At 36.8% G+C, this 26,203-nt stretch overlaps 1 protein-coding gene across 1 annotated transcript; it reads right to left on the reverse strand.

Annotated features, from left to right (window-relative positions):
• Positions 1-1,647: 1,647 nt before the first annotated feature.
• Positions 1,648-26,203, reverse strand: LOC122179426 (desmocollin-2-like). The gene is made up of 16 exons (XM_042870282.1): positions 26,162-26,203; positions 23,973-24,057; positions 21,064-21,266; positions 20,505-20,618; positions 19,067-19,222; positions 17,993-18,137; positions 16,540-16,706; positions 14,985-15,119; positions 13,534-13,719; positions 11,945-12,204; positions 11,620-11,762; positions 9,990-10,205; positions 9,140-9,364; positions 6,589-6,710; positions 5,340-5,576; positions 1,648-4,576 (listed from the first exon to the last, which is right to left on the reverse strand). The coding sequence occupies exons 1-16, from the start codon at positions 26,201-26,203 to the stop codon at positions 4,379-4,381; spliced, it is 2,634 nt and encodes an 877-aa protein (XP_042726216.1). The 3' UTR covers positions 1,648-4,378.

Raw genomic sequence — 26,203 nt, forward strand, 5'->3', positions numbered from 1 at the left:
CACCCAATACAAGATAAAGGCTTGAGAACTGTGCAAAATGATACATTGCTTCCATAGATCTTCTTGCTTACAGTTGCTCACCTGCCAAATCAGACTTTAAACCATAATGCTTCTCTGTGTATCTGATATGTCACAAATTTTTCTGATGCCATTAGAGATTACAGAGATTTGAGTTAATACTCATGTTGTTTCACTTAAAGTCCCACATAATATGCAGTCCAACAGATACACTGCATGATAATAGTCAATACTTCACTGGAAAGCACACACCTGCACCTCCAAGAAACATAAATTTATTAAGGCTTTAAGGCCAAAGAACCATGACACAACACAGATTTCATGGTAGTTTATTTTCAGTGTAAGTCTGTTAGACAAGCTGATGTCCTTTTCATCTGAAATACATTGCTGTTCTAATAAAATTTTTAATTAAAAACAAATAAAAACTTCAGAAAACACTGTATATAATTGAAAGAGCAAGAACAGCACGTCCTGATATAGGAATTATTTATCCCCTTTAACCTTTCCATAGACAATCATTAAATCTGGGGGAAGAACAAGAACCATGTATCAGTAGAAGACTTTCAATCCCATTTTCATTGTGAGATTTAAGTATAGACTCAGCAAAATTGACTAACTCAGTTTTGGGCCCGTTTTCTTTCATCTCTCCCCAGTTTTTCCCAAGCTCATGTGTACCAGCAACTCAGCACTGTGAATGTAACAGCTCTCCTTTCATGGGTATGACCTGCATTCAAATGTGAAGCTCCAGTGCTCTGACCAGCACTGCAGCAAGGAGCATTGGCGTATGGGGACCACTACAATGCTGCTCCTCCCACTAGACTCCGTAGCATTGGGTGACCCAGCGCTGGAAGGAGGGGCAACAAAAGCATGAAGCTGAGCTGAAATTCATTAACTGAATACTGAAGCAAGCTCACTGCCCTCAGTGATGAGGAGGAACAGGGCATACTTTCAGGTCAAGCGTAGTCTTGACAGACTCTTAGCCATACAGGAGCATCTGGAAGAAAAAGTAACAGTAATGGGTAACTTCCTGCTGCAGTGGATGAAAGTACCCATCTGCCAACCCGAAATTCTGCATGGAGGAGCTTACGGCTGTCGACTGAGAGCTTGTGATTAAGAACTGAAGAATAGATGCTATGGGAGATTATACAGTGGGTGTCTGCTGTGGATCCAGGGAGAGTAAGTGGATGAGGCCTTCTATGGATAGCTAGAAGCAGCTTCGCAGACATTAGTATGGTGCATATTGTACTTGACCACCTTGATAAGGATCTGGAGGGCAAATGAACAGGACAAAAAGCAGTACAGAAGGTTCCTGGAGGGAATCAATGACAACTTCCTGATAAAAGAGACAGAGATGACAGCAAGGTTCTTTGCTCCTCGTGAGAGAATTTCATTCTCACTAACAAGACAATGCTCACTGGGTACATGGAAATCAAAGACACCCTTTGCTGCAGTGATGATGAGATGGAACAGTTCAAGATCCTGAGAAGAGGGTGAAAAATAAGATCACAGACCTGCACTTCAGGAGAGCAGACTTTGGCCTCTTCAAAGACTGACCTGGTAGAGCCTAATGGAATAAAGCCCACAAGACAACTGGACAGCTTGTGATATAAAACATCAAAAGAAATGAACTCTTTTCGTGGAAGTTCCTTTTATTTTGCAAAAATGTATTTCTCGCTGTTGTACAAAATAGTAAAACAATGTCATTGCTTGCACAACTAGGTAGTTTAGATGTGATCTAGTTGAATAAAACCAATTTTCACAATTTTTAATGCAATTCAAGACAATAACAACCAGTAGATTATGCATTTTACAATATTTCATTTGTACGTTTTATACAAATATTATTTGGTAATCCATATTTGTAAACTTTAATGTGATGTGCTAAGTCTCCAGTCACATGATTAAAAGATGCACTGAAAACATTTTACAGTTAACATTTTAAAGCATCTCAATTACCTTTCTACTCTTTGTTTAATAGAAACAGTCCATTCAGTTTAGTTAATTCATTTGGAATAAACTATTACATTTGTTGAAATGTAAAAGAAAAAATAAAAATATATCTTTAATGTAAATTAGAGTAGAAAACATTGTTTTACTTTCAATAAGTTATTACTTTAACTCTAAAGCTAGTAAGCATGGAAGTCAATTTCAGCTCAAATAAATTTGGTCCATTTCTTTCAAGTTTTTTCAAATTTTATGAGGAAAGAAATTATTTCTAGAGGTTTTTCTATCCCACCCCAAAAGCAATTTTCAAAGAGCATATTTCATTATTTTTCCTAGGTCATCCTGAATTATAGGATGCATATATAATGAAAAAAATAATAACAATAAAAGGGGAGGAAAGGAAGGATATTAACATCACCTTAAGTGTATAGCTAATAAGTGAAGATACAAGACTGAAAGTGAGAACATCAGTAGGAGATAGACAGCTCCACTGACATCAGCAGTGCCATCCTGACTTATACCAGCCACAGATCTGTCTAACCATAGATAACGTATAGCAAAACTTTATATTACTGATAAGGAAGAGTAGTGTTTGCATGAGTAATGTTAACTTTTTTTTTTTTTTTTTAAACTAAGTTCTGGACATCATGGTTCTCATCTAAAATTTTGCCATTGGTGACTGTCACTCTTACCACTCACTGGCAGCAGCTGTAATTCATCTCCAATTTGAAATAACACTAAAATGTATTTAACATTATTAACAACAGCTAGTTTGTACCAGAAATTGCCTGAAGCCCATTTACAGCATGAGACTAGATTTAAAAGTATTATTTTAGACTTTATGAACTTATGGAACAAACTGCAATCACTAGAAATCTGCAGCAGCTGTGCACTGAAATTCACAGCAACGTGATTCTTTGTTGGTACAAAGTAATTTCTTCTCTAGATAATAAACTATAGTAAATTTTTAGAAGTATCTAAGACGTATGTTTATGGAGCAAGTGCTAAAAGCAGAATTACAAAAACAATGATAAGTAATTGCAATAAGTTTTACTCATAGACAGGAAGACATTCTTTCAAGGCACAAGAGGACATATTACTTAACCAGGAGTGCAATTATTAAAAACATACAAAACCTTAGAAAGCAGAAATTGAATTCCAGAAATAGATTAATGACAACACTCAGATCACTCTACTGTCATTTGCCATATGCATTACAGATTCAAGATACAAGTACATACAAAACATACAGTTTATATGTATGCTTATCTCTTAAAATTACAAATGGGATTCAGATGATCTCTGCCAGAGAACTGTAAGAATGCACACCTCTACAACCACTGCGTAACGCACTTTGAACAGACTCCTTATCGCAGTGTATCTTTGCATCTGAAGTAGAGCTATCTCGAAAACACATTATTAATGAATACATGTTCAGACCATTCAGGCTGCATCTTCTGCCAGTTCTACTTACAGAAAGAAAGTCTCATGACGTCCACAACTAGAGTAAAGAAGGTAGAGGTAACTACGCTGGACAAAACTCTTGGCAATGTTCATTTCTGTAACGATACTATGTTAAAACTCACAAGAAACTGAGGTACAAACTTCTATCAAGTAAACATGAGAATTGTCTTGCATTCACTTTAAGTACAGTAGTTACCCCTTGTTTCTTTTTTATTTTTTTTAAACTTTTTATTTCCTTAAAAGAAAAATATAAATGCGCATACAATGCTGATATCCTATGTGTTGATGCCATCAATCCCTTAGGATAGCAAGTTTGATGGGTAGTAACCCATTAGGAGAAAAATATATTTTTGAATATTATTTTACATATATACAATATATATATTTAACTTTCAATCAAAATATAAAGTTTTCCAGTGTAGTCATCAGTATTTTTTTATTTTAACATGAGAAAATGTTTTGTATCTCACATATGCTTGGTTCATACGTTAAAAATTAACAAGGTATTTGATATCCACCAGTAATATCTTTGGTTTTATTTCTACAGATCTATAAGAAAACAAAGAAACAGAGAGAAAAGCTTTCCTTCTCCAAAGCAAAAAAAAAGTAAAATTTCAAGGACAAAACAATCATTAATGGCACTAAGTTTCGCATTTTAAGCAACCACAAAGAATAGGAAGTAAAAACTAAATGGAAAATAGTATTATTCTATGAACGTAGTCTAAAGAAAAAGATGTTCTGAATCCCTTACTTTTGATGTCTAGTAGGTATAAAAAAAAATATGCCGTACATTTAATGTGTTACTTACATTCACTAAATTAATTTGGATAAACCTTTCCCTCAGAAAGCAAGAGGTGGAAGAATCTGTTGCATTCAATTCCAAAATACCTAATATCACAAAAGTAGGACAGCCACTTATTTACAGTTTTTTTCAGCACCACGAGAAACATGTTTATCTTTTTATACACGTTTCTGCCAATGTCCTAAACTTGGGTTCCAGTTGATCTAAGAAGTCAAGTGCCTCTTCTTCATGCTGATCACTGCAGCAGCCTACAGAACCAGCCAAGGATCCTTTTCCTTCATAGTTATATGAAAGGAGATAATCTTCAGAATGTTTCTGTTCTTCATCCTGTCTGCATAGATGCACCTTCTGCATAGGAAAAGAAGACATTATTACTTTCTTAAATTGTTTTTCTAAAAGTATTGCAGAAAAATAATTTTTCTTTTGATTTACCTTTCATTGATTAATTTTTAATCAGAGTGTGTCCTCTAATGGATTCCTACATACAAAAAATGCACATGATTGGTCTATATCATTAAGATTATAAAATATAAATATTAATAAAGAAATCATTTCTACTAATTACGTATGTAACAATAGAAGAGGAAGAACCTGTTTCTCAAAACTGAACAACCGATACATAAAAGTAGTTAGACAAGTAGTGAGAGTGAGTTTTTGATCCCCAAAGCATGGAGTAACTACATTTCAAATGTTGTACGTACATTCCTACACCATTGCTAAGATAAATATCATGGTGTAAGATAGCACAAGCAAGCAGTTAGAATAAAAGCAAACAAATTAACAAAAATAAACTCATAAAAGCTTTAGTAATTATTATCAATGAAGTTAAATCTTCTAATAAAAAAAAAAAAAAAAAAACGCATACCCTTTACAATTTAAGCCAACAAAATAAAGTTATCTATGCTTATGTCTCAAAATATATAAAAGGACTTTCTGAGAGGGCAAAAACAGGATGCAGACAAGCAAAAGAAAAGAAAAACAAGCAAACTAAAAAAAAAAAAAAAAAAAAAAACAAAAACCAAAGCCCTTTCTAGCCCAAATGTCTTTCTTGAGAAGACTACATACACTGATCATAGCCCACACTCTAGGAAACCATTGTTGGAATACTTACTTCTCCTAAACGAGGATGTGTGAAATTATGCCATTCTGAATAGGAGTATCTACATGTGTCCACCATAGTTTGTCCTCCTCCTCCTTCTTTGACTGATCCCAACGTCTGATGTCCACCTCCTCTGACTGATTCCAGGGTATGTCCTCTTCCTTTTACCATTTCAAATGCTTGCTGATCTCCTGTTTTTATTCCACATCCTACTTGATCAGTAGTTTGTAGAGGAATTATATTGTGATCCTAATAAAAGATGTTAACAGTGGAGAAACCTTTGTTTTCATTATTATTTTTACTGTATTTTTAAATTAAAAAGACAGCAATCAGAAACTCTCCATGCTAAAAACTGAAGTGCTCAGTTCTGCACAGTGACATTTTGAACAATAAGCCATCATTAGAACTGAAGTCTATGAAGATCAATAAGAGGTCTTCAGAGAAAGATATTAAGATGGGAAGAAAATCTGTAGTTGGATATGAAAGTAGATCCCACAACTCAATCATTATCCCGATGAAAGATGCACTATAACCCACACGTTAGTTTCTTACAATTACACAAAATGTTTGGTTTGCAAAGTCAACCACCTGTAACTCATTACATCAGATATACAGTCATATGAAGAAGTTCATTCTGTTTTATTCATAAAGTTTGCACATCACAAAAAAAGGAGAAATTAGTATGCAATCACAAAAATTATATACTACATTATATTTTATAAGCAGTAACAAAATTGACATTTGTCATCATTAGGAGATATTTTCTTGGTTTTCATGTTAAGTAAGCTCAATGTTTTTTAAAGAAATCATTTTGTCGGTGGAGGACAGAAGAGAAGGGGTATGATTACTCACAATGATTTCATGCTAAATTTAAAATTCCTTTTTCAAGGAATAGCAACAATGTTTTGCAGGCATTCAACATGGGCAAAAGGGTAAACTCCCATCTAAACTCATTTTAAAAAGTGACATTATAATATTTACCTGGAACTTCCAACCCAACAGTTAAAGTTCTAAAGAACTGTTAGTAGCCAAGAAGCAGCTTTTGCAATAAAAAACTTTATCTTAAATATATACAGTGCTAACAACTCTGCCTGAAGTAAGAATTTAAAAATTCTTGTAAAATACCAAAGCATATAAACGATCCCCGCATTCATTGCTTATTTCCATTACTAAATCACTTACTTGCTGATAGGGCTCTCCTCAGACTGAAATACAATGGCATCATTACATGTTTCTACATTGAAGTAAACGGACAACTTACCATCACTTCTTCTCCTGGAGCTTCTGTATTTGAAATGATTAAGTTGTGATTGGCACAATCATCAGTCACTTGCCTGTGCATTACCCCAGCACCACAACAGCCACAAATTGTAATTAGGATTACTACAAAGAAGAAATGTGAGAAAGATGCTATGAAGTTTACCTCGACATAGTTACCTACTTTTGTCTGAAAGCAAATTTTGTTGTGTTAGCCTAAACGCTTACGTACCGCATGTCATTAAAAAATAATACCATGTATGAAAATGCCCATATTCCAAAGTGTACAAATACATACTGTTTTTCAAGTGTTGGATTTTTCACAATAGTGAAACTGTTGAACTGTAAAACGTATTTTGGTTTCCCCAGAATAAATGCAAGCTTTACAAAAACAGAGTCTGCAAAATTTCACATTAATAAAATGCAAAAACAAAATCTAGTTGAAAAATCATGTCTTATGCCTATATGAGAACATTGTACAGCATACACTTTTTGTATGTGGATATGCAGCGTCAAACTATGCCATAAGAAAATATGGGGCTGAGGGTCCCAGCATCAGAAAGTTCTGCTTCACAGAAAGGATGACAGGAATCCTGAAAGATTTCAAGTATGTTACAGAGTGATCAGAATCAGAGTGATCTTACTTTATACCTTGAATTCAATTTTCTGTTTTTACAGAAATACTATGTGTAAGACTCAGAAATAATTTTGTATAAAAGAATCAAGAGCAATTAAATCCCTCCAAAACAAAGAGCTAAATATTTTATTCAAATATTTCAGCACAAGAAAGACATGGAACTCTTGGAACAGGTCCAGAGGAGGGCTACTAAGATGATCAGAGGGCTGGAGCATCCTTCCTATGAAGAAAGGTTGAGGGAACTGGGCTTGTTTAGCTTAGAGAAGAGAAGGCTCTGGGGAGACCTCACTGCTGCCTTCTAGTACTTGAAGGGAGCACATAAAACAGGAGTGGGAACAACTATCCAGGGTGGATAGTGACAGGACAAGGAGAGTGATTTTAAACTGAGACAGGGAAGGTATAGCTTAGATCTTAGAAGGAAGCTTTTCACACAGTGGGTGGTGACACACTGGAACAGGTTGCCCAGGGAGGTTGTGGATGCCCCATCCCTGGAGGCATTCAAGGCCAGGCTGGATGTGGCTCTGGGGAGCATGGTCTAGTGGTTGATGACCCTGCACATAGCAAGGGGGTTGAAACTCAATGATCATTATGGTCCTTTTCAACCCAGGCTATTCTATGATTCCATAATGACAACACTGTCGCCAGTTTTTAGCTTAAGAATAAAGAAATCCACAAGGAATAAATCAGTTCTGCCTAATCGTTCACAGAGAAATCCTCTCTAAGCATATAAGCTTCTATGGAAATTGCCTAGGAACCTCTCTGAAGCTCATTTAGCTGCTGCAGCTATCAGCAAGATTTGCACCAGTGATTCTGGTGGGTCACCTCTTAGTGCTGGCAGATGTGAAGACAAAACCGTAAAAACACTGAGCACTGACTACACTGGGTAAAGTCTAACCATAAAAAAGCAACAAGTACATTTTGGATGGATGCATTCAAGGAACAGGGACAAAAAGCTACTCAACATCTCACACTGCTCCCCTACTCTGCATTCTCACATCTGACTATTCCCTCCTGGCTGTGCCATGAGTTCAGGAGTTTTACTCATTTAGATAAAACACGGAACTATCTGACCTCAAACAAGCGAGCAGGTCCAAATGATGTATCTAAGAATGACTAGCTGAAATTGAGAAGGAGCACAGCAAGTTGTCCACTAATAGGGAAAAAAAAAAAAAACAAAACAACAACACTTTGAATCATCTGGTACTATAGCATGTCCCCATGTCATTAAAAATGAGATGATGTTAATTGGCCTACATCAGAATCTGGTAAATGAAAAAAAAAAAACCAACAACTTTGTGACAATGATACATAATAGAGAGGCCATCTCACTGGTTAACAACAATATTGACTTGCTCAGAATCTTTGTCCCTGAGCAACTTCAGTAACACAAAATGCACTCAGGGGTTTACTCCGCTATGGACAAATCTAACTTGTCCTCCAACATTATGCTGGCTCTTGTAAAACTTCTTGTTAAACACAGTGTCTCAGACTCTATGGTTTAATCCAGGATGCATTAAGGATTACAAAAAAAGTTAGGAAATTGATTTCCGCATTCTTACAAACAGAAATGCGCATGCCAAAGCGAGCTGTAAACTTCCCCATGAACAAACTGCAATACTTACCTGACAGTAGGATCCAGTAATTGCTACATACCCCATCCCCTTCTGGTTAAAATGCAGAATACGTTTTTTTGATCTTGTAACATGAACACATAGAACATCATAAAGTGTTCTTATAAGAATAATAAGCCACACACACGAACTATGGGATGAGATGAGAGCTAGAAGCCTTTGATATTGATACAGAGTATGTGCAGTAAACTACTGATTAGAGTTATAGAAGAGTCACACAAAGATGCCTGAATCAAGTTTGAGCAGACAAAGTGTTTTGCACTTTGTAAAATAAAAAGTGTACTTACACAGCAACAGCAGTGATCCCAAGATCATTGCAAGGATGGCCCATACACCAAGAGTAACACTCCCAGCACTACGAGCAGCTCCACAATCACTTGGAGTAACACAATCACAGTAGTTAACTGTAATTTCACTGATTCCTTGCCTTCCTGAACTATCAGATATGCTGACAGGAATAGTGTATGTTCCAAATGGAATATCACCCCTTGGTGAAAGATACACAGACTTTTCTGGGGAAAAACAAAACAAAACAAAACAAAAAACATCAAGATATAGTGTTAACTGTGTATCTGAAACCCCACTGTCACATCTGGGCTCTAAACATAATCCTTCATTCTCACAGTTAAGCCAGTATCAAATCCGTGTTAGTTTAAAGCTGGTTTTGATTGATCAGTATTGACACTAACTACATGCAGAATGTGATATTATGAAGAATTTATACTTTCCACACTTTCTAAACATTGAAATTGAAAAGCAAAACCCTTATATATCCTCCTAAAAACATTTAACTTAGAACTATGAAGTCAACACAGTTCACTGAAGTAAATGACACTGTTTAAGTCTGCTAATAAAGACTGTCAGCAGAACTGACACATACTAAAAGCACTTCCAGTAACTGGAAAAAATTAATCCAAATCTCAGTTTATACCTCCTCCATTCTTTGATTTTGTTGCTATACCAATGAGAACAATTCATATTCTCCATATTCAATTATATTCTCATATTCTCATAATTCAATTCCCATATTCAGTGGGAAGCGAAATCCATTTAGTTTACTGCTCTGCTTAGCAAAATAAGTGGCCAGTGACCACGGCTGAAGGACGAAATAAAACTGAGAAGAAAGTCCCAACATACCATTGTGCCGTGTTATCTTCCACATGGAACCCATGCTACGGTCAGTCAGGCGATAGACTAAGGGCATGCTGTAAGAAGTCTCATCTTCATCCCCTGCACTGAGGCAGATTGGTTTTCTGTCTCTGCACATTATATAGTCAGTTGTAAGAATTCGTGGATAATTCCTGTTGCAAGGCTGGATGACAACCTGAAGGGTTCCAGTGCCTGTTTTGCCATCTGCGAGATAAAAATAATTATTTTACTATTTAATACTAATATTCATTCATTTCTTTATTTCTAGTCCTAATTTCACAACGAAGTATCATTAACTGTAACAGCCAAGCTGAGAAGGTGGAAAGCAGCTACGGGTTTGGCCTAAAGCAGAGAGAGCCTTTTTTTTTTTTTTTTTTGGCCACTCCTCTTATCTTAGCTTGATTGGTCATACAACAGATCACTTTGTTGAAAACTGCTAAATGGAATAAAACAAAGAAAAACAGAAACTTGCAAGATTGGCAAGGAACTTGTATTTTCTAGTGACACAGAAAAAATTGACAGTTGGTGTCATTCATGTGCTATCCTCGAGTGGGTAAAGGAGGGAAAAGAAACAGGAAAGATGGAACAAGGTAGAAGAAAGTCTGCAACTGCAAGTTTGTCCTCTCTCATGGGTGAGAAAGACAGGACGATTTTTCAAGTTAAGTCTGCACTGGAAAAACATAAAAATAGAAATCTGAATTATCAAATCCTTAAGGTGAAGTGCATCTTTTTACGTAGTTCAGGATCCCATACAGAAATTCCTTGACTTGCTTTGAAAATTGCCTCTTTTCAGCTGTGTAATCTGGTCATAGTTAATTGCACCAACGTGTATTGGTACAAACAGAAAGAGTACTACCAAATTAAGATGTCCCAAAATTCCATGTTTTGTGTGTGGACAGAGTTTATTTTGTTGTTCACAGGCATCTTACATGAGTACATACACTGCTCTAACAGGAGGATGAGAAAAGAAGGGTAAAAGAAACAAGGTAAAGGAGGCTATGACAAACTGAGAGACAAAAGCAGAAAGACTTCCAGTATTTCTGCTTCCCTACAACATTTCTTCCTCCCCTGGAAACAAGTATACTTCTTTCAGCCATGAAGTGCACTTTATCACCAAAACTTACATGTAAGAACTGAATCTATCCATCCTAATCTGTTTTTTTTTTTTTCTAATCTAAGAATCAGAAATGCTTGTGTGTTATAGAGAAATTATATCAAATTTACTTCTTAAAAGTATCACCGGAAATACCTAACTGTATATAAAATAAGCATGATGTTTCTACAACAGAATCTCTAAGCAATTTAAGTTGGTGTAGTTTACATGTAATTTTAATATCCAAGCTTCAGAGACAGTTATGATACCTAGCTGTAAAGCAACTTCTCAAGGTATGCTTTTTATTCTTGCTGATGTTTTAGCACAGAAAGGCTAAAAATAACTCCTGCCATTGGATATATAAGGGTAATAATATTACCTAAGCAATTAATAGAGTCATCCCAAAAGTAAGACAACAAACTAAGTGCACATCATGTCTGAATCAATGTAGCTGTAGCTATGTTAAATTTGCACATAAAATTCTTCCACAAAGTACAGATGATGATGAAAACATTTAGTACTCACTTCTGTCTATTGCGAGGACTGTGATATTGCATTGGCCTCGTTTGACTTCTCCTAGATCTCGGTCCAAGACTCTAACAGTTCTGACTTCACCTGATTTTTCATCAATATTGACCCAGTTACACTGTCCAGGTGGTATTTTGTAGCTGTTAAGAATAATTTTCATGTTTAGCTGAAGATCTCAAATACATACACATGTATATTTACATATACACACATGCCTACACAAATGCATGTATACACACACACACACACACCAACATTTCCCCCTTGCCATACCCCTCCTTGCTTTACTCCAAATAAACTAGTAGACAACAGCGTTTCATACCAGATGCCTTCGCTATTTCCAGTTTCTGGATCTTCTGCTAGATATTTCCCAATATTTGTCCCAATGTCATCACATTCACTAGCATCCATGCGGAAGAAACAGGGTTTAAACACCGGCCCCTCATCTATATCTAGGACATTCACTGTAACAGTGCAGGTGCTCTGAACAACTTGTTGTGAATGTGGTGCCAGCATGTAGGGTGCCTCATTGTTGACTGCAATCACGAGGATCCTTTGCTTGGCATTTTCATAATCCAGCCCCTGAAACAAAGATACACACATATACATACACAAACACACAAACGTTTTCCCCTCCCACTTCAAACCAATATAAAACTCGGCATTGTTTTCTCTTAACTATTATTAAGTAAGTAAAACCGTGTGTAAAACTTATTTACAAAAGAAATCAGGTATCGCTGTGGAGCATCCAGCTTAAGACACAGTAAAAGGACAAGATATGAACAACAACCATAAAACAAGTCATGTTTTGAATTTATCAAAGAAAAGAACTTTCTTTGATAGAAACAGTCCCTAATAAGATAATGAGCATCACCATGCATATTTAGATGAATATTCTGCTAGTGAATTACCAACAGAACTGAAATATGAACTAGATGTGTGGAAGGACTTTCTCCTCCCAGACCTAACTGACCATATTTTCTTTCCAGCACAAGTCAATCATGATTCATGCCAGCACCTACATTTATTTCCCAGTAAGACATCATATGCTGCAAATACATCTTAATTTGTAGGGCTGATGAGTAGTTATCTGCAAATGTAATTCTTCAGATACGCTGTCCAAGGACATCTTATGTCATTAATAAAGTTATCTATATCCTGAAGTTATAATATACTCTGGTCTACTACAGAGCTAAGATAGATATAAGAAAATACAGACACAGCTTTATCACAGAATCATAGAATTGCTAGGTTGGAAAAGACCTCAAAGATCAAAGTCTAACTGAAACCTAACCATAGTACCATAACTCCAGCAACCCAAATGTAAAATTTCAGTGATTATCAGTAACAACAAAAAAAAACATGATAGCTTCTCTACTCTTATCACTTACACCTTCAAATGTTAATATTAACCTTCTTTGTTCCTTAGAAGTTACCTGTTACTGCACAGCTCTTACAAATGTCAAACAGACACCAAAAGGCAAAAGAAGAACACGCAGAGCAAAACTTCTATCTCACATCTGCACCCCCAGAAAAGCAAACCTATAATCACTACTCTGAAAAACAAAGCCTGGAGAATTTTAAGAGAAGGTAGTAAATTTAATCACCTCCCAGAAAGATGATGGCTGGAGGAGGTGCTCCTCATTCCCCTATTCATACACACTCTCACTTCTGTTAAAAACATGTCCATGTAGGACAGGTTACACCCCTACATCTCAGTTACATCCGTACATCTCAACAACTGAAACTGAGGGACTAGGAAAAGTCACTATGCTCTGCTAGATGGTGAAACACAGAGCAATATTCAAATTCTGCACACACATACAGAGCATTCTGAGTTCTACACTACTGGCTTTAAAAGCAACACCTGAAGACAAAAATGTTGCTCTACAAAGTCCTATTTTTACTTACCTTAACAACACAAAGTATTCCTTCATTTGTGTTTCTGTCTGTCGTAATTTCAAAGGTATGGTCATCATTTCCTCTTATAATTTCATACACAGCTGTGGAGCCAGGTGCCCCAAACTCATCGGCATCAACAACAGAAATTCTCAGGATGTCTACATTCACTCTGTTTTCTTCCACTTGTGTTTCATACTTGGAGTTATCAAAAGAAAAATAGTTAATTTTAAATCATAGAACACCACTGAACAATTCAGGAGTGGACAACACTGTATTTAAAACTTTAGACCACAATGCTGGACTTAAACTCGAAGAGCCAATCTACCACACTGGTACAACGACTTATTTCATTTCAGTGCATTAATGTACTTCCCCCACACCTTCCTCACACACTGACTGAAACAGGAACCTGCCAGTGTAGCTCCTTTACTCCCAGCTATCAATAACATAAAGCCTGGAATTCTCCTTCCAGGAAACGTAAATGAGCACAGTTCTCTTGAGCTGCAGATGAGCATATGTGTACAACATAATTAAGAACAGCATTTAAAAAATGCCACAGGTTAAATAAAAAATATATATATATATATAAACAAGTCATAAGAACTTGAAGAAAGGCAAAATACATTTCTACTTGGATGACAATGGACAAAAGGTTTATATATATATATATAAAATTTATATTTTTATTTTTTTATTTTTTTAAGAGCTGTGCCATTCTGTGCAAGCTCAAGAAGCAGGATAAGAGTGGTTCTGAATTAATATTATTGATGATGTTCTACAGTAGCAGGAAGATTATGCATGCGTATTCTTCATAGATAGTGACCTGCTCTTCTTCAATATTGTATTTTATCCATTTTCATACTGTCTCCTACAGCATTTCAGCTGTATATATGCTTATTGAGATATACTAAGTTCTAAAAAGAGAAATTAACCTAGCAATTAAATGTCAGCTTTGTTTCCTGGCAAAAACTTTTGAAACCTAGCAGTCAACATTTTTTTTTTATGTTAAAATGTAAATGAAGAAGGGAAAATAATGAAATGAAAATCACTGCATCTACTTCACTGACATTAACACGAGTCAGTCAGAGGCTGGTCAAAGGTAATGGGGTCATGAAAATGCTTAGGAGTCAATCTGTCCCTCCACCCCTACCCCTTAAAAAATAAAAATAAAAAATCACAGAATCATAGTATGGTCAAATTACAAGATTCCTATGATAGCTCATTGCAGAAGAGAATTACTCATGTTAGCTTTCTCCCAGTGGTCATATAAGACCACTGACTCACAACAACTCATTACCAAACAATGTAACAACCAATATGGCATTCACAAAGGTCTACGTTGGCATCCACTGTCTTAAGATATTCAGAATCACACTTGAAGGAATATCCATGAGGAAATTAGAGAAGTGATAAAAATAATTTCTTCACCCTTTACAGACACTTAATTTATGAAGACTTACTTGCAACTGCTTAAAAGTTGGTGCGTTGTCATTTGTATCTTCAATCTTAATGATAGCTGTCCCTGTTGTGCACAAACCAAAAGGCTGACCTGCCATATCTCTCACTTCTATTAATAAAGTGTACGTGGACACCAGCTGAAAAGAATAAAAGTAGACAGAAGTTTGATTTTTTTTTTTTTTTTTTTTTTTTAAACACAACAGAAATAAGTGTTTCATTCCTGTTCTGCAACTCAGCTCCAGAGTGCACTGTTGTATTTTGCAGGGGACTGGACTGAGTTTGAAGCATCTTCCCTACAATTCCAGTAGGAAAATGAGTATAATAGTGCTGAGCAGCACCCAGTTCAAAATCTGTTAGAAAGCATAAGCTATATCCTGCATCAAATAAAGCTCTCCAGAACATTCACAAACACCTTTGTTTCCCAGTATCTGATAGTTTGGAGGACTCAAATGATGTGCCCTTATCTGTTCTCTTTCATTCCCCCCTGCAGAGCATTCTCCACGTTTCCAGCACTTTCAGTCTGTGGCTACATTTCATTAACCTTATTTCTCTCAAATCAGTGACTTGAATCACAACAACAGAATGTCTTTTTTTGAAAAAATCTTACAAATACCTGAGCAACCTAGGAAATTAGGGGCTGGACACAAAGAAGGCGCTTGCAAATCGAGACAGTAACCCCACTGCAGAACACCTGAAAGCATTAGGTTTCCAGGGTAAAAGAAAAAGGATCTCCTGTTTCACTTCATAGATTTATTATTAAAAGATAAATAGACATTTTCAAACTTTAAGTTCTTCAGCAGTCACTGTGACTGCTTCCTTAGCAGTTACAGTGATACTTGGTGACTGCATTTTTTTCTTGCTAGAAAATCTGTACTTGATGTGCCTGCAAGTGCACAATTTTGCAATTCACTATTAATGTGGATTTTCACCCACGAAATAACATAAATGTTCTATAATATAATTATTTTTATCCTAAATAAATGTGGTTGTAGCAGTTTGTTTTTTTTCTTTTTAATAGAACATCTATCTTATGCTAGAAATATTATTTCTAATCACATATGCCTGTTTTTCTAATGCAAACAATCTCTCACTTAACCTTTTATCCAAAAAGCTCTTAACATAATAAAAAGTAAAACCTCTCTATACTCCTTATTTCAAAGCTATCTAACAACAATAAATACTCTGTGCACTTATCTCAGGAAGCACTGCATTACTGTTTAGGTTTTACAAATTTCTGTTGAGTGGAGGATGACTGATTACATGCAGCAAAATTAGTTCATCTTCCCTGTAAAGAAGCAGGCAGCAACTCACATGGAGCTTAACTAGGAGGAAAGAGCAGCCATGGGATTCATGAACAGAGAAAGAGTAAGAATCCATAGTCAGCTCTTCAGTGTTGAGCAGGAGAACAGCAAAAGATTCCCTACCAAGGTTAGCTAGAAACTCGGATAGACAAAGAAAGAGGCAACATAAATGCTTTATCTGTTGATTCTCATGCCAGGGATTGAAGCGAGATTTATGCACTGAATCTAGTGCTAAATATACATCAGGAAATATCACCTCTCTATCCAGCTGTGGCGATAACACAGTAATGACACCTGTGTCACCATGCAAAGAAAACGCTGGGGTTACTGAAGGAGCTTGTGACACAATGCGGTATTTCAAAGTAGTATGCAGAGTATACGGCTCATCTCTGTCCTCTGCAGTCACTGTTCCAACAACCACACCTGTGAACACAATACAGCAATTTTAAGTTACAGAAAAAAAAAATCTACAAGTAGGCAAACACTACTTGAAGATGTATTTCTATTTCAGATTGGTAAAAACAGCTACTATCTGTTAGGTTTAAATCCAAGTGCTTTGAAAACACAATAAGTAGTATGGAAAATATGATAATAGTGTAAAATTGACTATTTTAATCTTCTATTTCTTCCTCCTTCTCAAACAATGTTGCAATTATTGACAATGGAATAATCAAAAGAAACATAATTGGTCTAGATTTTAGCTACTTCTAACTGAACATCCCAAACACAGATGAAGTGGAGGTTCAGTGATTTCTGACACAGTCCAAATTGCAGCACTGCCCCTTGGGGCACGTTGCTTACCCAGTCTGGACTTCACTGTTAACCCATAATTCATCCAGTTGAAAGTAGAAGAGGTCAGAGAATTAAATGCCGCTGATGCTTTGAGAGTGAATGCGAAGATACTGCGTTCTTTGTGAAACAAGTCAGACTCTCCTCACTCTATGCACCCAGTCCAGTAAATGGAAGGGAATGGCAAACCACTATCTTTCCATTCCTTCTCTGTAGCCAACTTTTTTCCCTGCTTTTCTTCTTCATAACATCTGAATTCAGCAACAGGCAAATCCCTGCCCTTCTACAAGTACAGGTGGAAACAAGCCTTTAATGTGCTTTCAAGAAACATTTAGATGTGGTATTAAGAGACATGGTTTAGTAGGGAAATATTTGTGGTAGGTGGGCAGTTGGACTAGGTGATCTTGCAAGTCTTTTTCCAATGTTGGTAATTCTATCATTCTTTGATCTTCTGCTGCACAGACAGAAAGTGTCCTACTTTAATTCAAAACCAACACAAGTAATCTTAAATCAAAAGTTTTTCACACCTTCAAATACCACTAACTTAGTTGTGTAGGAGACTATTCTTTTAAAATTGTTGCTCTGTGCTGTTCTTTGCAATCAAAGCTTTTAATGGAGGCAGTTCACTGTGGATAAATTAAAAAAAAAGTCTTCTGAATTTATTATGCTGCTTAAAGAATACTGAATCATCTCTGTTCTAAAAAACTCTTTGACACGTTACTTTTCACTTTTTTATGTGTTTTTTTTTTTTAATTTCTGTTCATTTAAAAAAAATTTTTTGAGCTGCTCTTTGAAAATTCAGTCTTTGCTGCAAAGAAATTTTACTTTGGCAATCCCACTGAACTGGAATAAACAGCACATTACTACATAATTGAGATAAGTTATGGTAACTGTGCTGATCAGTTTGAAACAATTCTTACCAGGCTTGGAGTTTTCAGGGACACAAAACTCAAAAACATCCTGTGTAAAATATGGAGCATTATCATTGTCGTCCTCTATTCTGATTGTATGCACAAGGGGTACCTCCGGTGAATAACCATCTGGAGTGCTTGCAAAGCAAATGATCTGTAAGACAGAAATTCAGTAATTCACCTCATACTTAAGCACCATGAAGTCTTATTACACTTTCAGCTCTTACGCTTTCAACTCTTAAAATTGATGGAGTCAAGAAAAAGAAATGCAGCGTTTCAACTGTGCCCTCCTCAAGACCAACCAAGTGGAAGGGGAAGTGATGGCAACTCAAAAACTTGAACAGTATTCCAATCTTTCCACTTTTCACTTCCCTCACTAGCAATATTTGAGACGCTTTCCCCACCCCAATTTTGTCAAGCATATCTTCCAAGTCTTTTGAACACAATTTTTCATGTACCATTCAAACAACTTCAGCATTACCAAAAATTCAGATATAATTATTGTTACTTATAACACAATCAAGAAAAGCAGCAAAACTATCTATCCATTACAACATTCTTTAGTTGCAATGCAAAAATAGGTAGTGAAAATTACCCATCTATTCAGAAGCTGTTTCTACTAACTGCCTTCTTACACTTCTCAGCCAGCAGAGAGAGCACTCTACCCTGTTAACAAAATAGTAAGCTCAAAAATAGAGCCATCTGGAATTTGTCACAATCTGTTTTCTATGCAGACCTTTTCAACTCTCTCTGAAAAACTCTGGGATGACTTCAAACTCTGCCTAGAAGTAATGCAAATCCAAAAGCTCACTGCAACTATGCTGTAATTAGAGCTTAGGCAGTGAAAAGCAGAGCTCTGATCTGAATAACCAGCTATTTCTGTATTTGTCATCTGTTTCATCTCTCCAACACTAGACACACCACTCTGAACAGACAGCTGATCATACATCCTGTCTGCTCCATGTCTCCGTTGTAACCCAGCTTTCACACACACACACACACACACACACACACACACACACACAACATAAAAAATATAAGAAATAAAGGATGTAACTATATTTACATTATGGAGCCCAGTACCTGAAAACTTGGATACTGCTCACGGTCTACTGCACGAGTAGCAAAGATATTTCCAGTTTCTCTTTCTATGTAAAACAAGCCCTTTGGATCTTGATCAATTCCTGGTCCACTTGCAGAGTAATAAATGGTGTAGTTCTGAGCCGTATCTGACTGGACCTACGAAGAACACATTTTTAAACCCAGGGTGAAACAGCAGCAGCACTCTAATACTTCCTACAATCACATACGCAGAAGCAGAAGTTTTCAATGACGAAAATAAAACTTTTTTTTTTTTTATTAAAAATAATAATAATAAAAAATTATTTATAAATAATTTATAAATAAATTTATTTATAAATAAATAAAAATTTATTTATTTTCTTCAGCAGCTTAGGCTTCTCAGAATAGAGAAACAGACTGACTTGTAGCTGCCTTCCTTTATAAGGTGTGTGCATGGGGATAGGTAGTTAATTCAAACTCAAACATTTACCATGAAACAATTTAAGAAATGATAGCATGCATGGAAAAAATATAATTCTGATCTAGAAATCTACTATTTCTAAAATGCTGCATTCATACATATTCATATACAGATGGTTCTTATGTGTGCCTCTGCTCAAAAGATTTTAGTTCCAATGCATTCACTGACAATATGACTTGTAATTAATGAAAACAAAAAGCAAAGGAAAAGGAAAAAGAAAACAACCTATAGCTTAGTCTAGGAACATGCCAATTTAAATAGCCTCTCCACACCATACTACAAGCAGTAAGGAGGTAACATCAGCAGTTATCTATTTACAGACAACCCCTTCCCCAAATACTTCCCCTATCTACTGAAAGCCAGAAGTTAGACAGATAAGATTAGCAGAATGATTGCTCTGTACAGACTCTGTTATTACACTCATCTCTACATATCTGCTACCAGACGTTCTATAATGTAGAGAAGGCAGATGCATTAATGATAACTATAGTTCTTGTATTTCTCTTTCATGTCTACTTGTTTACATACTGGTGGTTCTCTTCCTAATAACACAGACAATATTCAGTCTTAAATTCTACAGATATTCACTCTGAACTCCAGAAAGTATACAGACAAGTGGACAAAATTTTATCTTCCCTGTTTCTACTAAATCTTCTAAGCAATGTTATAGCATTTTTGTGGATACTTTCCTGTTCAAACTACACGCTTCATAGATTTATTGATTTCTAAGCAGAAGAGCTCTCCTGTCATAGTATGCTTTTCTGCTTTTTACAACTGTAGCACGTTTCCAGTTGCTACTACCATCACAAGTTATTTCAGCTACAGGATCTCGAGAAACATAAAACAGAGCAAGACAGAGGAGGAAGAGGAATGGTATCAGCGGACAGTACATGAGTTGCTCGCTTCTGTTCTTCATACATCATAATCATCATACAAAAGGACAATGCACTGTAAAATTAAGATCTGTATAAAATGTACCTGCTGAATTTGTAGTGGGAAAGGTCCCAGTGAGTTCTCTATCATGACAGAAGGAATTGGGCCCCATCGTCTCTTGGTTCGCTTGAGAACTGTATCTCTAGCATGCCTAGTCTTCTGTGTGTGGGTCAAAATGACAGGTAAGAAAATATCCATATAACTGTATACTTTTGCTTAACTTTCATAATGCTTTTCCCACACATCCACTCCATTTTTTCACACTATCCATTTTTCCAAGATCTCTATTTCTGATTGTATGTGTGACAGTAATCCAAGAGGTTTTTCATTCACTGTAAACAAGATCTGCCTGAACGCCTCAAACATGGCTTTTAAGATTCTTGACATTCCTTTTTAAGCTCCTTGTTAGCATCCCCTCTTTCAAGCAGGATATCTGCTGATTCAATCGACACTGCAATCAGCAACTGCCACAAATACACACCATAGTGCAGACTGCGTTGCCTGATTACTTGAATTCTGAAAATCCAACTGTTCACCCAACATGAAACCATACTCCGTACAATCACACCCAAAGAAGGAAGGTACCTTAGAATTAGAGGCCCACCTTTTTGTCATCTGTCTCCAAGTCAATAAGTATTTTCTTTTCTACATGTTCTTGAAGATCTTTAAGTAATATGGCAAAAGTCCTTTTATCATCAGATAAAGAAACAGCAGAGGTTGTATACACAGAACCATCTTCCAGAACTTTGAAACTCCCATCACTGGAACTGATGTGTTCTGCAGACTGAAGGCACTCATTTAAATTAACTGTAAGAAAAAAAGATTCAGACAGTAACTCGAACAGAGAAATGATAAGATCCATCTCAAAGAGAAAAATCATTCCCTAATTACAATTTGCTGACATAGCCTCTTTAAAAATCGTGTCATTTGGCATTTAAGCAGTACAAATACAGACTCTAGAACTCATCCATGCACTTAGCACTGAATGAGTTCACACAAATTTCCACTACTGCGCTTATGAAAGTATTTCCTAAAGGACATGGGTGATTCATACCCATCTCTCCAAAAGGTACTACTACACTGGTGGGATTCTTGATGCAACAGGAGACAAACTAATACATATAAATGCAATGAACATTGCAGACACATTCATTAGTGGATCAGTGAGTATTACATTTCTCTTGTGCTCTGCCCCCCACATAATCAGTGAAGATATTAACTAATGCAAATTCCCAAGGGAGATATTACTTCTTGGAAGATTTGCCCTAAGGAGGAAAACACTGACTGGGCCTATGTGATTTAGAAGCCTTGGGAGCACAAAGGTCTTTAAATTATGAGGCAGACTGATGAGAGAGATACACAGTAACTCTAGAACAAATGATGGATGAACAATTTATTAATATTTACAAGACAGAATCCCACGCAGTTGACAGGAAGTGTCAAGTAATCTTAGTACACTTCTCAGGTACACTTAAAGCATTTGCTGTAAATTTGTGGCTTAAATACAGTTTAATACACTTCACTAAAATTGGTTCACCAAGCAGTAATTCTTCACAACAGTGGGAGGTCGGGGAGAGAGGGTCAAAATCAGGATAGAAATAATTAACCTAAATAACATCAAAGCACAAAGTAAGATTGATTTGGTACACAGAAAAAGGTGTAGGAGCGTTTGGCACACTGAAAAAGATGTAGGAGCTTTCCTAAGCTCTAGATAAAGCAACTCCGCAACACACATGGAGGTGTTAGTGTTATGTTCTAGAATCAAATATTTTTTTCCTCTTAGCAAGTGCCAAAATAAAATAGTTCAGGTTTGGTGGGGCTTTTTTGTTCTTTTTTTTTTTTTAAACCAAAAAGTTTTAAGATAAAGAGAACTATGTACTAGCATGCCTCGGTAATTCTTCAATGGTATCACAGTAAACTGAGTTTTTCAGTTTTTCTACAGCTATAAAACTCTAAGACTAAACTGGATTCAAAATTTCACCCTATATACATAGATGATGTTTTAAATAAAATAAATTTCCAAAAAAATGTAAGAACAGATGGAAAGCATAGTTTTAAATATGGCTTGTTTTCCTCCTCCATACTAAGTCCTTCATTTAACTGCTTAGTTAAATGTTTCATAGCCTTTCTATAGTGTTGCAACAGTACTCCACTCCCTTGTCAATCTATGCAAAGAAAATTCAGTTCTGAACAGAATTATCACCTCCTCACTTAAAGTATATCATATATATCATTTCCAAATATACCAAAATGGGTATTTTGTTTGCAATGATTACGTGAAACAGCATTATCTTCAGTATGTCATTGCCTTGTGGGATCTTTCCTTTATAGTCTCTCATATATATTGCATAAGTCAGAAACATACAAAACTTTCAGTGAAGAAAATCCTACTTATTCTACTGTCATGGTACAATCCTACGATTACTCTCCCAGTAAACATTCAAGGAACGCCATTCAAGCATTCCATTCCTAGTTAAAAGTCTGGAAAAAAAAAGTTTAACGTCAAGGTTTACAATTTCTTCTACAGCACTGTAACAGTGTGAAGCTTACTCTCAAATCAAGTTTAATTTATTTAAATATAAACACCAAGAACACAGAAAACACTTAAACTGCCATATCAACCTTTCATTGTACAATGTAACAGTAAGGTCAACATACTCTCACTTTTAAAACTAGATTTTCCAAGCAGCGGCATTGCAGTGAATTACAAGTGCACTGCATTTGGCCCTACTGTACAATCTGGATGGGGGATGCAGGTTTGGAGTGTGCACCTCTGTTATCCTGGGACTCACACAGGGCACCTCTGAGGCCTCAAACTCAGTCTCAGGCAGCAGTGAATGCAGTGAATGTAGCAGCTGCTACCTTTAAAAGCCACCTTCTGAATACCGAATGAAAAGGTATATCCTTCGGTCTCCCCTATGACTCCCCACCCCTTGCACACTGTGCTAATCCAATACCAGATGCACCATCCCAATGGAGTGTACATGCAGGACACCTCTGCAATTCATCTCCTCAAGTGCCCTGAGCAGCCCAGCAGAGTTGAGATGTCACAGCCCAATCGCACTCCGGTCACACACACAAGCGGCTTCTGGGTTCTTGGGTTGTGTGGGTTTTGCTTTCTTTTCTCCCTTCCCATTATCCAAATGATTACTCTCTCCCTCAAATGACTCTGTGGGTTATGGGTGCACTCTGGAATATTAAGGCACTGATCTGAATACTGTGCCCCAGAACTCTGAATTCTGAAAGCATTAAATGTCGTTTTAGTTTTAAAATGTACGCTAAAAGCTGACAAGAGTTATTTATGCACAAGTCAAATGGATGCCCAGAGCCAGTGTTCAAACCTGTAACAAATACAGGGCGTATCCTCCACAAAAAGGCTGATCCAGCTGTTCAACTGGGTGTGCAGTCATCCATTCATTCCATTAAATAAAAAAAACACTCCTGCAGTATTAACAGCATCCCTAGAGAAGAGGCCATGTTTCACTGCTACAATGGGCACCTGCAGCTTCTCACCTCTGCCAACCAACGTGTCAGCCTCAAGAACAGAGGGAACATGAAAAGTGACTTTCTTGCAAGCGTCACAGCACAAGCTCGATACCTAAAAATAAAATACCAAACAAACAAAAAAACGAATTAAGAAATTAGGGGGAAAAAAGTTACATCATATTTTGAATAATAACTACTGTTACTCAAGTTGCCTTTGTTTAGTTTGTTGTTTAGTTTTGTTTTTTGAAAGACAGGCAGTGGGAAGGTCCAGAAATCAGCTTGCAGCCACCAGGCAGTACAGCATGCAGAGCTTTGGACAGGGGACAGGACCAGGCTCTGCATCTGTCCACCATTTGTGGTGTTTTCCCAAAATCACAGCACTGACATCAGCTGCAAAGATTCCCTTAGACTAGGAGACATCACCTACGCAATTACTTTCCTGTAAATATGAAATACAGCTCTGCAGTACACTTCCCCCAGCAGCACTCTTGGTCAATTCAGGGCCAAAGCCTCTGAGCATTAAAGGTGAACCAGTTCTAACTCGGTGGAGTCGCGATGATGCCGAACATTAAAGGGAGAAGTGTCTTATTAAGCCCACATGACAACACATCTCGTTTTGCATCTTCAAAGCACATTCTCAACTGGTTAAATCTCGCTTCGGCAATTAGATATGACATAAATAAAACGTCGTGGATGACAGCAGACCACTCCCATATAACCTGTTACAAAACGGGGTCCTCCTCAAAATTCAAATGGTGTGTTGTTAAACAAGGAGCAGATAACCAGAACTCCTTACCAGGATCATATAGAAGTACAAAGACATTCCTCAGCACAGAGTAATTTAGCCCCGACTTCAGATTTTATATATAAATAAATGATCTAGTTTTTATTCACATTTTAAAATTGCAATTAAAAAAAAAAAAAAAAATCACACAGCCACTTAAACAGAGAAAAATGCAAATAAATGTATTCTGCCTTTAAAGTACATTCATTCTTCCAGGATGAAAGCGTGGCAAAAAGGAGAGTCTACCAAAAAGATCTTCAGGATTAAAAGTATAGAGAAGAAAACAGCCAATGGTAATTCTGAAAATGACTTCTTTCTTATTAAAATTTAAATAAAAATACTTGAAAATCTTTAAGGCATGAGCAAACCTTAGAAAAACTAAGATTAGCAGAAAAATTAAATTGAAATGGGGAGGGCAAACATAGCATTAAAGCAATTTAAATGTTGTGTCTGCATCATAAAAGCTGTTTGTGCTGTTTTATACATATATGTACACACACACGCATGTGTATACACAGAGACAGAAAAATATGCATATATAAAACATCCGTATGCCTTAGTCGGCACTTTCCTTACTATGAGATATTCGATAAAACTCCGTCCCAGCTAATACGGTACTAACTTTCACATTACCAAAGTCACATAACACAACTACATTGTTCTAAGATATTTTCAGCAACAGCGATGGCTAATATTAAAATTGTAAGCCAGGACAGTCATCCAAAGAGCTACCAAAGGGCTAAACAAGTTTAAATGATAAGATAGACAGAAAATACAAGTATAAGACAGCTACCACGTCCTTTCACTTTATACAAAGAAGGCACTTCAGCAGCTTTTGGGGTTAGGGTGTGTGCAGGCTTTCTCTCCCATACGTGACAAGCAAATTTTGTTTTCCTTCTAATTAGCCAGATGAGTAAAACTCATCCGCATTTCTATGAGTTTTAATATGAATATCTCAGCAAAGGCAGGAATGCACAGCGTGTCTGGAAAAGTAGAGCTTCCATAAAAAATGCGTATATCTAATGGGCCAAAAATAACAAATTCAATGCTCCGGTGCTACCAAATATCTTTTTTCCAGGCTCAAACTATCACTGCATGCTTCTGGCCACAGCAGTGATGCAGGGTAAGGGAAAAAAGGGAAATAAAAAGAAGAGCAACTCCTCGATTCTTCCCGACAAAGGCCTTGCCACAGCTATGTGCTAATATAAATGCAGTTAATCCAAGGTTCAGGAAACTCGGCACTGACCCAACGGACCGCTCCGAGGGGCTCAACGCACCGCACGCCAGAGGGACAACAGCTCGGGGAAGCGGCGATCGGACGAAGCGCCGTTTTCCACCGCACCGACCCGCGCCCGCATCCCACCCCTCAAACGCTTCCCTTCGCTGCGCGCCCGCGGAGGAGCGCGGAACGACGCCTGGCCGCCCCACTCACCAGGAGCCCGAGGAGGACGAGGCGGGGGGCTGCGCGGGCCAT

This window comes from Lagopus leucura, unplaced genomic scaffold, assembly GCF_019238085.1.
Source record: "Lagopus leucura isolate 7727_CA_CO unplaced genomic scaffold, USGS_WTPT01 Super-Scaffold_100002, whole genome shotgun sequence".
Taxonomy (NCBI): Eukaryota; Metazoa; Chordata; class Aves; order Galliformes; family Phasianidae; genus Lagopus; species Lagopus leucura.

Coding starts and splice junctions, on each gene's coding strand:
- LOC122179426 (XM_042870282.1), bottom strand. CDS start 26,203: ATGGCCCGCGCAGCCCCCCGCCTCGTCCTCCTCGGGCTCCTG. Junction 12,205..13,533: donor GAATACTTTGTGTTGTTAAG/GTAAGTAAAAAT, acceptor TCTTTGTTTCAG/GGGCTGGATTATGAAAATGC. Junction 10,206..11,619: donor AGTCCTCGCAATAGACAGAA/GTGAGTACTAAA, acceptor TTTATCTCGCAG/ATGGCAAAACAGGCACTGGA.